Consider the following 13,310-nt stretch of genomic DNA (forward strand, 5'->3'; position numbering starts at 1 on the left):
CAAGAATTTCCAATAGCCTTGACTTTTAATTAACATATTGAAAGTAATGTAATGGTTTTAGTTCAGCAAGTGCTTGCAATAATTTAAATTTTCCTATTTTTTCGTTACTTTCAACTTTTACTTTATTATTTTAATTATTTTGAATGCCTGTATTATGTTATAAAGTAAATATATAATTTTTCAATTTATAAATGAGTTAATATGAAAACAGTGTAAAATGAGTTAATATATAAATTAATTTCCAGTTCTCAAAATGTGTAAGCAATAATTCCCAGGACTTCCAGTCAATCATCTATTTGGAAGATATTACATTAGGAACTGTAATCAATGTAGGTAATGCTCCAGTAGAAGCAGTGTAAAATATAAATAGTCCTCGACTTATAAAAGTTCATTTAATGACCATTTGAAGTTACAACCACACTAAAAAGGTGACTTGTGACAGTTTGCACACTTATGACTGTTGCAACATCTCCAGGATCATGTGATCAAAATTCAGCCACTTGGCAACTGATTCATGTTTATGACTGTTGCAATGTTCCAGGTCATATGATCATTGTTTGCAACCTTATGACAAGCAAGGGAAAGCCAGATTTACATAATAACTGTGGCAAGAAAAGTTGTAAAACGGAGCAAAACTCACTTAACCAACTCTCTTAACAACAGAAAGCTTGGGCTTAATTGTGTTCCTAAGTCAAGAATTACCTATATATTTTAGTTCAGTCTTCTTCGTTTGCATCTGTCTTCTAATCATTTGTCTTTGTCTTTTGCCTTTAACTCTGCAGATTTACGAGTGATCAGACATTCTTTTTAGACTAAGCCAGGAGGGAGTGGAGCAAAGATGCCAATACCGCCACCTCCTCCACCTGGACCTCCTCCACCTCCAACTTTGAGTCAGGTAGTCCTTCTGCTTCTGTGTATTGTTTTATCTCTGGTATAGATTAACCACAAAGAATCTTCACTTCTACTGATTATGTCCAAGGGTGGGATTCAGCCAGTTGTTCCAAGGACTGGCTGACCCCGCTCATCCTGCCCCTCCCCTCCCAGGAGTCTCTATGCAGTCTTCTTTTGGATGACAGGTAAGTTCAGGGCCCCTACAGAGGCTCTGGGAGGGCAAAATACAGGCCTGCTGGAAGTCCAGAAATGGCCTCTGGAGCCAGGGGAGGCCATTTTCACTCTCCTGGAGGGTCAAGGAAAGCTTCTGGAACCTGGGCAGGGAAAAAACTCCTCCTCTCCCCAACTTGGTGCAGGAGGCTGTGTAGCTACGTCCTCATGGCCATGCCCACCCAGCAAGCAGGCAGCGAACCAGTTGCTAAAAATTTTCAAATTCACCCCTGATTATGTCAGTTTGCCTAACTTCCAAATATGCAGACTTCTGGCCCAAGTCCCAATCAATATGGCTTTGGCTTAGAATTTTGAGAATGGGAATTCATACAGTTGGAGAGTGCTTCAGTTGTTGCTAAGGGGATATAAGTCAAAACCCTGAGAGTCAGGTCCAGTTTTCATTCTACATCACTATGCTCAGGTAGCGTAACTAAGAAAAACCTATTCCTAAAATGTATGTACGTTAAGTAAATAATACCAAGTTACATAAAAGTGTACAGTAGTTTCATATACAGTGCATTCAGAAAGTATTCAGACCCCCTTAACGTTTGTCAATTTTGTTACTGCTTCTTGATTCTACAGTTTTTGAAATAATTTTTTCTCAATCTACACTCAAAACCCCATAATGACAAGTGAAAATAGAATTTTAGAAGTCTAAATTTATTTAAAAGAAAAATCTGAAATACCACATTGGCATAAGCATTTAGATCCTTTGCACCAACACTTGAAACTTAGCTCAGGTGGTCCCTATTTCTCTTGACAGTTGCTGACATTTTTCTACATCTTGATTGGAGTGCACCTATGTTAAATTGGACATGTTTTGGAAAGGCACACATCTCTCTATAGAAGGTCTCACAGCTGACAATGCATACTAGCAGAGTAAAAACCATGAGGTCAAAAGACCTGTCTACAGAGATCAGAGACAAAGCAGAGATTGGGGAAGGCCATAATAAAATTTCTGCTGCACTGAAGGTTCCTAAGAGCCCAGTGGTCTCCAGAATTCACAAATGGAAGAGGTTTTGTGCAACCAGGACTCTTCCAGAAGCTGGTTGCCCAGTCAAACTGAGCAATTGATGGAGAAGGGCCTTAGTAAGACAGGTGCCCAAGATCTCAATGGTCACTTTGAGTTTCAAAGATCCTATGTGGAGATGGGACAGAATTCTAGAAGGACAAACCACACTGCAGCGCTCCACTGATGTGGGCTTAGCGGCTAGGTAGAAACATCTCAGTGCAAAACACATGAAAGCCCCCTTGGAGTTTGTAAAAAAAGCACCTGAAGGATTCTCAGATTTTTGAGGAACAAGATTCTCTGGTCTGTTGAAACCAAGATTGAACTGTTTGGTCTCAATTTTAAATCAGGCACCGCTCATCATCTTTCCAATATCATCCCAACAGTGAAGCATGGGGATGGTCGTATCATGTTGTGGCATTGTTTTTGAGCAGCAGGGACTGCGAAACTGAATAGGGTTGAGTGAAAGCTGAATGGAGCAAAGTATAGGGATATCCTCAATGAACACCTATTCTGTAGCCCTCAGGATCACAGACTGGGCCGAAGGTTCATGTCCCAATAGATAGTGATTCTAAACAGACAGCCAAGACAACACAGGAGTAGTTTAGAGACAACTTTGTGAATGTCCTTAAGTGGCCCAACAAGAGCCCTGACTTGAACTCTATTGAAGATCTCTGGAGGGACCTGTAAATGGTTGTCCACTGACAACCAATCTGACTGAAGGAAGAATGGCAAAAAACATCTTCCAGTCCAGATATGCAAAGCTTGCTGAATTGTACCGCAAAAGACTTGAGGCTGTAATTACTGCCAAGGTGCTTCAGGAAAATACTGAGGGGTTTGAATACTTATGCCAATGTGATACAGTGATCCCTCGATTTTCGCGGGTTCAAACTTCGCGAAACGGCTATACCACGATTTTTCAAATAATATTAATTAAAAAATACTCTGCGGGTTTTTTTCTATACCACGGTTTTTCCCACCCGATGACGTCATATGTCATCACCAAGAGTCACTTCTCTTTCTCTTTCTTTCCTGTCATTCTCTGCTTCAATCATTTTCTCATTTCTCTTTTTTTCTCCCCTTTTCTATAATTTTTTTCTCTCTCTCTACCTTCCACTCTCCCCCCCTCTTGCTCTCTCTCTCTTTCTCCCTCTCTCTCCCTCTCTGTGAGAACGCCTGCCCCCACCTCTCCTGCAGCCCCCTCGCTGATAGCTAGGACGAAAGCGCTCTCAGCTAAGGGACTGTGAGAGGGGTGGGGCGGGCATTCTCAAAGCGCTCAGAGCGGCTACCAGCCGAATGAGGATGAGAAGCCGTAGCCGCCAGCGCTGCTGCAGGAGGACCCGTGTCCCAAGAAAGCCGGTGAGAGGGGTGGATCGGGCGGGCGGTAGCGGCGAGGGGGCTAGAGGCGCTGGGGGGGCGGGGGCAGCCGACATTCAAAGCAATCTTTGCCGGCCTCCACACTTTCGTCGCTCCCTGCCCTAATTTCAAGCCCGGCTCCTTGCGCTGCCTTGAAAAAGGGTGCGTGGGGGTAGTTTTTGGCTGTCCATAGCCAAAAATGGTGTTTTTACTTCCGCACCACTACTTCGCGGAAAATCGACTTTCGCGGGAGGTCTTGGAACGTAACCCCCGCGAAAATCGAGGGAACACTGTATTTCATTTTATCAATATGGAGTACTGAGTGTAGATTAATAAGAAAAAAATGAATTTCAACAACTATAGAATCAGGCTGCAGTATAACAAAATTGACAAAAGTGAAGGGGTTCTGAATACTTTTGAATGCATTGTATGTATGAAGACCACAGATTATATTCCTTTTATATTGATCCTTCAGGATGTATCCCATTACTGCTCTAGTTCCTGCGAGATGACATTAAACATATTAGGTGTTCATAGATTAACTATCAAGAGTGATTTGATTGCAATGCTACAGATACAAAGAATGAAATATTTATTGTAGGTTGATAGATAAAAATAATGGAAAGAGTAGGAGTTGCAGATGAGGTGAAAGTGGTTCGTTGGAAGCTTTTTCTAAGCCACAATAAGAAATTTTTAGCTGTTGAAGTACAAGCCTCTGGGCTATAGAATTGTGCAAAAGTGTTCAGTTCATTACATGCAGCCTTTTTTTTTTTTTTTGGTGCTGTGAATGAACGATTTTTGTGATCTTCAGGCAGCCAAGGGATAAGAAATATTTTTTTCATTTTTTTGGTGCAATATTTCCTTTCAGGCAAACACAGAAGCACCAAAATTGGGCAGAGATGAGCAGCGAGGGAGAAATGCTCTGCTACAAGACATTTGTAAAGGGGCCCAATTGAAAAAAGTGGCTCAAGTTAATGATCGCAGTGCGCCTATCCTTGAAAGTAAGTAGGTGAATGAAGCAACTGTCAGCAGATTTTTGTCGTCAGATTAAAGGAAGGGGTTACATTCCCTCCAGTTGTCCCTTTCTTTGGGGAATAATCTGTAGCTCTTTAGACATACAAGATATTTCTATTTGTGCTTTGCATGTGCTATGGACTCAGAAATTGGAATTTACTCAGCAAATTATAATTAGGCAGAGCATCATTTCCCATAATGTATGAATCAAGTCAGCAATGCAAACATAATTTGTGTAAAATAATTGAATTCCAGGCACTTGAGACCATCATCCCGAATTAGGGAGGACTTGTTGCCCGATAAAATTATCCTTGGATCAACCTATGTGATGAATTAATTTTAGTCCAGTACCTTAAATAATTATTTAAGCCACTGAGATTCAATCTGTTGCCCTCTCACCGTATTTCTGACCACAAATTACTTTGTTTTCTTCTGCTTAGTTCTTGTTACATAGTGTCCAAATTGGTACTGCTGTTATTGTGTGCTTATCTTGATTGTTTTGAATTGAATTGTTCTAGTTTAGCAAGGAGGGAAGAAAAGAATGTGTGGAGTTTGAACTATTATATTTTAACCATTGGAATTTCCACCCAGCACTATTGTGTTTTCCTATACCTGTTTTGTATACTAAAAGTTATTTTAGACTTTCCAAAGGGGAACTTTCGATGCTGGGCAAAATAAGTCCAGAATGTAAACTGCCTGAAGTCTTTAGTCTAAAATATAGATAAAAGTCCAAGCATTTATACATTACTACGGTAGTAAACATTAAAAATACATGTTTCTGAATTTTACATATGAAATTGAAGAATAATGAGAAGAGGCATTGGTCTTACCTAATAACACCTCTTCTCGTAGGATGGAGCTAACCTTCAAGAATGGGATGGCACTTCCCCTTCAGCCAATGAGGACTGAGTCTGTCAAATTGCATATCTTTGTCCTTCTGGCCTAATTCCCACTCTTTGATGAAGGACGATGGACAGACTTGGCATGTAGTTCCAAAAGCAAGAGAAGGTAGAAGATAACAATTTGATGTCCCAAAGGCCAAACCAGATTAACTTTGGGTGGGGTTGGGTCCACCCTACGAGAAGAGGTTTATCAGGTAAAACCAACACCCCTTCTCCATAGTGGGTGGAGCTAACCTCCAAGAATGGGACATACCAAAGCAGTCTGTCCATTGAGAGGACTAAGTCTGGCTGGCTTCCTCAGTCTCTGGCACCCCTCACTCAAAACCCTGCGGCCAATGCCATCTCAGCAGACGCAAAGACATCTATTTTGTAGTGGCGGATGAAGGGGGTTGGAGAGGACCAGGTGGCCACCCAGCAGACCTCCTTGACTGGAAGCATTCAGTGGACCATTCGTCTGTCATTGCTGTGCTGTAGGTTGAATACACAATCACCATGGTTGGTCGTGGCAAGGACAGCTAGTCATAAGCTGTTGCAATGCTCTCTGCAGCCAATGACCCACAATGGAGGAGGACATCTTTTGCCCCGGAGAAGTGGGCTGAAAAGAGATGAGAAGTGCCTCTGTACTATGCAGGGAGGAAGTGTATTTGAGGTGGATCTTAAGCACCCTCCAGACATCAAGCATGTGGCACTGCCTCCAAATGATGCAAAGGATCGGGGCAAAAACTGGGAAGGACAAGTTCCTGGGCTGTGGAAATAAGAATTTATTTTTGGGACAAAAGTGGGGTCTGGTGGGAGAACAACTCGATCAGAGTGAAATATACAGAGCCCCCCCCACTTACTGAGAGGGCCACCAGTTTAGAAGTCCTCTGGCCAGAGGTAATCACCACTAGGAAGCGAAGTGATATGTAAAGGTTTGTAGGGGGCATCTGTCAGCGATCAGAGAACCTTTGAGAGGTCCCAGCTTGGGTACCAATGGACAGCGGCGGGGACACAAATTGGTATCCCCTTTCAGGAACCTGCACAACAAGGGATGAAAGGACAAGGAGTTCAGAATGGCAAGGAAATACCATAGAAAGAGTAGCTATTTGGCATCAAAGCATGTTGGGGAAAAGACCACCCTGGCAAGTCCCTGCTTCAAGAACTCAAGCGCATTGATGATTGATAAGTCAACCAGGGAATACTCCGCCTGCACACACCAGGAGAAGGCCTGCCAGGTGACAGAATAAATCCTTATAGTAGTGGGCCTCCTGGAGACCATGAGAGTCCAGATGATGTTCTCCGGGACCCCACAATGCCTCAGAAAACCTCACTCAAATTCCAGGTGGTCAACTGGTACCACAGTGGGTCTGGATGTACCACTGACCCCTGGGAAAATGACGATTCTATCGGGTTCCTCCATGGTGGACTGATGGAGAGAGCTTTGAGGTCCACAAACCAAAGCTTTGAGGCAAGAGGGGTGCGAGGAGCAACACCCCCATGGATAATTGGTGGGACACTGTGTGACACAGGATGCTTGACTCGATGGGCTTTGGCCTGATTCAGCATGGCTCTTCTTATATTCTTATGTTCTAATACTTCGGTCCTCTCCTCCAAGATCTTGTGAATCATCTTGGGAGGAGAGACAGAGGGGGAAACTCATACAGAAGGCCTGGGGGTCAATTGCAGCAAAGAGCATCTGCTCCATCCGCACCCTAGGTCTGGCAATGTGTGAAGTACCTGGGAAGCTTGGCATTTTCTGGGGTGGCGAGATGGGAAGACCAAAGCGACTCACCAGGGCCTGGAAAAGGGAAGGTTGAAGGCTCCATTCCGCCTGGTCAATATAGTTGTGGCTGAGGCAGTCTGAGGTCATATTGGTTACCCCAGAGATGTAGTCTGCTGAAATTGACAGCGATTTGCATTCTGCCCATAGCCCTAGGGATTTGGCCTCATCCAGCCAGTTTTGTATGGGCTTTGATAGCCACACTGTCTGTCAGCACCAGAGCATGCTGACCAGAGGCTTGAGTTCAATATCCAGTCTGTTGATATTTAACTGGGTCTCCATCTGGGACCAGGTTCCTTGAGCTCCAGCTGACTCCCCAATGTATGCACCGTTTAAAAGCAGGAGACACTCCTGGAGCTGTTGGAGCCATCTCAGAGATGTGTGACAGAAAAAGGAAGTTGTGGTGGAAGCCCTCGCATGGGATGGGATATCCGAAGCGCCTGCTCTCTCCTATAGTCCTCTTGTTGCAGTAGTTCCCTTGAGTTGCCCAGCATGTGGTTGAAGGAATATGACGCCATCAGTGGGGCATCCACTGGGGATACAGGAAGATGTTGAGCCAAATATGCAACCACATTAAAATATCTTTTGTCCAGAGAATTGGGCAAGGGCCGTGAAGCAGGGGACTGCCATTGTCGCAGGATAGCCTTGACAAAGAGAGGTGAGGCTGGGATGATCTTGGTCTCCAAGGTAGCCTCCTCAAATAAGGGATCTACTGAGAGACTATTCCTTTGTGGGTCAGGGGAAGATGAGTGAAAGTTGGCCACACTTTTTGCTTTAAATAAAAGCAATTTAAAGAGGTCCGGGTGAAATAGGCTGGAGGAAACCGGAGAATCGGGATGATTCCTTCATCCTCTGATAGGTCCAGGTCTGCTTGTCCTTCCTCAAAGTCTGATTGCAGCCTTAAGGATTGTTGAGGGGAGTAGTCATCGTAATAGCTGTCCTAACTGGTTCTAGGTTCTGTGATGTAGTATGGAATCTGGGTTGGTACCCTGATGACTGCAGTGTCAGCCTGAGAAGGTCTAACAATTTGCATCATGCCTGCCTCTATGCCTTGTCTTATAACTGCATTAATCATGTTCTGGACATCAGGGTGTTCAAATTGTGCCCGTGGAGAAGGGGCTCTGAGTCCAGCAGTTGTAAGTTTAAAAGTGGCAGATGGGAGGGAGACTGACCACTTCAGCATGAGAGACCTCCCAGATATCATTATCCGTAATCTTTAAATCCAGATTGTCCAGAGACATTGACCCCAAAGGATGCCTTGAGGCCGCCTCCAATCAGCTGGTACTCAGACGTTCAAGGATCCCTGAGGCAAATACCAGCTGACCAGTGCCCTGTGGCCTTGTGCTGGATTTAGCCCAAATCTTGTCAATGGCTTTGTCCCAACAACTTTCATCTTTGTGGGATGGAGGGAGGCTGCGTATAAGGCGACCCCTCTCTGTTGAAGGAGGGCCTGGCTACTCCAGGGTTGGAATCATTGGGAACAGGAACAGGATCCACCCTCTCCTTACACTTGGCGTTGGACTGGCCTTTGTCATGCTTGGTTGCGCTGTCAGCCATGGGGCAATTAAACAATAGGTGGAGCTGTTAATAGTTGCTGCTATTTCAAAATATGGCTGACTCTCAGTGAGGGAATAAGTCCCTTCAAAATTGCTGCTGCTATGAAGGTGGGTGAATGACTCACAAAATAGCTGGTGCTGAGTGGAATGAAGGCTAATCTCCAAAATGACCATTCCTGTAACAGCGGAGTCTCAAAATAGCCGAATAGAGGGTGGAAAGTGAAATGAAAGGCAATGGCAGTGGCTACAAGTGCGTTGGGAGATAGAGCAGGCGGATAGAAAGGCTGGCAATGTAGTTGACTAGGGCCCTTGTTGGATGTTTATAGCTGAACTGGCGAACCGGGGATCAAGAAACCCCTGCTGGAGGGAGGAGACCAGTGGTGCTCCAGCTCCAGGCTTCTGCGGCTGCCATCAATGTTTTCCAAGGTGTCTCTTCCTGTGTGAGCATAGCATAGCGTGCAATTACCCTGACCATTGGTCATCTGAGCATGAGGCTCGTGACTAGTTGTCAGTATTGATTTTTGGAGGGTTAGTAACAAGCTTCGTGGCCAGGCTGCTCTGCTTTCTAATAGCAAGAATTGTAGAAATCGCTGCTCTAAAGGCCAATCCGAGTGTCAGGTGAAGGCCCTCGGTTGGACCCCATTGCCACTCTTGACCCAGTGATCGACTGATGGAATGGCAATATCTGGGGAGAAACTCCCGATTTGCTATTTTCATTGACTTGGAGTTAACCTCTGGAACGGGAGCTGAATACAGGCGTCCTTTCATGGCTGAGGCCTGAGTCAAAGAGGAGAAATTGGGCCAGAAGGACAGAGATTTATAACTTGTCACTCCTCATTGGCCAAACGACGGTATCGTCCCATTCTTGGAGTTTAGCTCCACCCACTATGGAGAACATCTCTTTAAAGTATTCTAGGGGAAAATATATTAAACTTTGGACATTTGAATAGCAATCGCAAATTCTATTATTTGATGGTAGACCTAGCAGTTAGGGGTTTGCTTGCAATAGCTATAATTAATAAACTTTTTGTGTTACACAATCTGACAAGTTAAATAATAAGGAAATCTTTTATTTCAGAATCCAAGAGTGGCAACAGCTATAATTCTACTACATCTCCCCTACCAACAAAGGTGGGCCTTTTCCAAGGTGGTATTCCCAAACTACGACCCATGGGAGTAAAAGAGAGTTCAGGTGATGTTTTTTTAAATATCTTTTTTTAGCAGTTTGAAACTGTGCCCTATATTTGAATCTGTATTCCTTTTATTTTCTATTAGAAGTAATAACATTTAGGCATTTAAATCTGCTAATCATCTGTAATTAGGAATATATATTTATCATTTAGTATATTTATTTATTTTATTTCATTCGTATTTATATGCTGCTCATTCCGAAACGGACTCAGAGTAGCTAACAAGTAAGATAAATACAACAATAGTAAAATAGAGAAATAGTAAAAAACAGTCAGAATAAAATCAATAATATAACAAAACGATATCCTAAAAGAACCATACATACACTACAGTCAATCTAATTCCAAGCCTGCCAGAAAAGCCAGGTCTTAATGGATTTCCAGAAAACCGGTAGGGAGGAGATAGTGTGGATCTCTGGGGGCATTTGATTCTATAGGGTCAGAGTGGCCATAGAGAAGACTCTTCCCCAAGGTCCTGCCAACCGACATTGCTTGGCAGACGGGACCTGGTGATAGCTGACTTTGGGGGCCCTTACTGGCCGCAATGAAGTATGAGGTCAGCGGTGGTCCCATAAATAGTCTGGCCCTGAGCCATTTAGGGTTTTACAGGTAATAACCAACATCTTGACTTGCGTTCGGAGACTGACTGGCAACCAATGCAGCTCGCGTAAAGATGAAGTAATATGGTACACCCGTTATTGCGCGCGCCACTGCATTTTGCACCATCTAAAGTCTCCAAACGTTCTTCAAGGGTAGCTCCATGTAGAGCGCCTTGCAATAGTCAAGACCGAGAGGTGATGAGGGCGTGAGTGACTGCGGAGCGCCTCCTGGTTGAGGTAGGACTGCAACTGGTAGACAAGACAAACTTGTGCAAAAGCTCACCTAGCCACAGCTGAGATATTTTGTTCTAACCTCAGCTGTGGATCTAGGAGGACACCCAAGTTACAAGCCTTATCTGAAGGGGAAAGTTTTTCTCCCCCCCAAGACCAAAGACAGAGAGTTGGAATTGTGTTTAGGAGGAAGGACCCTCAACCACTTAGTTTTGTCAGGGTTGAGTTTTAAGCTGTTATCCCCCATCTGGACCCTTACGGCTTCAACACACTGGCACATCATTTCTACCACTTCACTGAACTGACACTAGGTGGAGATATACAGCTGAGTATCATTAGCATATTGTTGGTAGATCACCCCATATCGTTGGCTGATCTCATCCAGCAGTTTCAGGTAGATATTGAATAGGAGAGAAGAAAGGACCGACCCCTGAAGAACCCCACAGAGGAGGGGCCTAGGGGGTGACCTCTGCCCTCCCATTAATATCCACTGCGATCAGTCAGAGAGGTAGGAGAACCACCGCAAAATGGTGCCTCCCACTGCCAACCCCTCCATCAGTCGCAGAAGGATACTATGGCCGATGGTATCGAAAGCCGCTGAGAGGTCAAGAAGCACCAGGATAGAGGAATACCCCCTATCCCAACCCGCCATAGATCATCCATCAGCATGACTAAAGCGGTTTCCGTGCTTAACCGGGTCTGAAGCCAGATTGAAATGGGCAAGGTTCGCAGGAGTTGGAGTGCCACCACTTTCTCAGCAACTTTCCCTACAAAGGGAAGGTTGAGGACAGGACGATAATTGCTCAATGAGGCTGGATCCAGGGAAGGCTTCTTGAGGAGGGGCTTCACAACCGCTTCTTTCAAAGGTTGCAGCAAGGACCCCTCATTCAAAGAAGCATTGACTAACACCTGGAGCCAGCCTTGTGTCACCTCCCAGCTGGTCAAGACCAGCCAAGAGGGACACGGGTCTAACAAACAAGTGAAGGCGCTAATCACCTCTATGGCCTTGTCTACTTCATGAGGGGTCACAGGGTCAAACTCCTCCCACACAACAGGACTAAGACTTGCCCCACTTACCACGTTTGACATTGCCCAATTGGAGTCTAGGTCTACCCGGATCTGAGCGATTTTGTCCGACAGAAACTGAACAAATTCCTCGGCTCTATCCTGCAAGGAATCTTCTGCTTTCTCCACATTAAGAAGGGAGTGGGTCACCCTAAACAGGGCGGCCGGGTGAGAATATGCGGACGCAATAAGAGTGGGAAAATATACAAATTTTGCTGCCCTTTTTGCCACTAAATAAGTCCTGATATAGGCTCTTAATAGTGTTCAGTTGGACTCAGACTTACTGGCCCTCCAGCATCGTTCTAGACATGTCTGTTCAAACAGATCTGTAAATTTTATTAAATTGGATTGTCATTTTTATCTATGAGCTTTATCTCTTTAAGAAAGAAAATAACTTTTTCAAACTAGAACTATCTGTATAGGCTTTGATCCATTTAGCTGGTTTTATATAACTTTTATAACTTTTATTTTATTTTTCCAGATAACTCTTCTGGGAAGGTACTACATCAGGGTCCTGGGGGTAGATCAGCTGCACCCCGGCCTCCTGTGTGTGCTACCAACACCCGGCCTCAAGATGATACTGACAATAGCCGAGCTTCTCCTCCAGAGCTTCCACGCATGCAGAGACCTTCATTGCCAGATCTTTCACGGCCAAACAGTGCTAGTGGCACTGGTATGAAGCATAGCTCTTCAGCCCCACCACCACCACCTCCTGGACGGCGAGCCAATGCTCCTCTTGCTCCACATTCTATGCATAACAGCAAAGCACCTTCCTACAACCGTGAGAAGCCATTGCCACCAACTCCAGGTCAAAGGCTTCCAGGAAATCGTGATGGACCACCAGCCCCTCCTCCCATCAAGCCACCCCCATCCCCAGTAAATATCCGGTCAGGACCAAGCAATCAGAACCAATCCTTGGCACCCCCTCCCCCACCTTACCGACAGCCCCCTGGTGTCCCTAATGGTCCTGCCAGCCCTATAAATGAATCTGCTCCTGAGCTTCCCCAGAGACACAATTCCTTACATAGAAAGGCTCCTGGTCCAGGACGGGGAATGGCACCTCCCCCTCCCCCTTCAGCATCTCCTTCCTTACAAAATTGTCGGCCTCCGCCTCCTGCCCGTGAGCCACCAAGCCGAAGTGCAGGTAAGAGATTTTTACAGCCCCGTTCAACTTAAAAATGCCGTAATTTTCAAACTTTAAGACACTCCCCCCCCCCCCAGTGGTTGAAAATGTCTGTGAGTCTTACAAAGCAAATGTTGCCAAAGTCCCATCCACCTGTTGGCCTCCATCCTTCTGCCTCCGCCTCTCAGCTATTTGTTCCCTTGCAGCAAAAAACAAACAGCCTGATCATCTTCAGTACAGCCTGATTTAGCACGAGCAGTTGATTGGCAGTTGGATCAACCTCCCAGAATATTGACGATCAACTGTTCCCAGCTGCGGGGGTCACCGCCACCTATTGCTCCATGCATGCCATTTTTTCTCTCTGTGTGCCTCATTTTCGGTCTCCACACGTCCTGTTTTTGGCCC

At 45.0% G+C, this 13,310-nt stretch overlaps 1 protein-coding gene across 9 annotated transcripts in view; it reads left to right on the top strand.

Moving 5' to 3' along the window:
- WIPF2 (WAS/WASL interacting protein family member 2) overlaps positions 1-13,310 on the top strand; it is a 119,308-nt gene that overhangs the window by 97,042 nt on the left and 8,956 nt on the right. For all 9 annotated transcript variants that reach the window (XR_011560565.1, XM_070767010.1, XM_070767008.1 and 6 more), the window contains 4 exons: positions 783-895; positions 4,335-4,467; positions 9,776-9,889; positions 12,264-12,926. Coding sequence is in view for 8 of the 9 variants with exons in the window: in XM_070767010.1 (XP_070623111.1) it covers positions 839-895; positions 4,335-4,467; positions 9,776-9,889; positions 12,264-12,926 (967 nt within the window). In the remaining variant the exon portion in view is untranslated. The remainder of the gene's footprint in view (positions 1-782; positions 896-4,334; positions 4,468-9,775; positions 9,890-12,263; positions 12,927-13,310) is intronic.

Source organism: Erythrolamprus reginae, chromosome Z (genome assembly GCF_031021105.1).
Source record: "Erythrolamprus reginae isolate rEryReg1 chromosome Z, rEryReg1.hap1, whole genome shotgun sequence".
In the NCBI taxonomy this organism is placed as follows: Eukaryota; Metazoa; Chordata; class Lepidosauria; order Squamata; family Dipsadidae; genus Erythrolamprus; species Erythrolamprus reginae.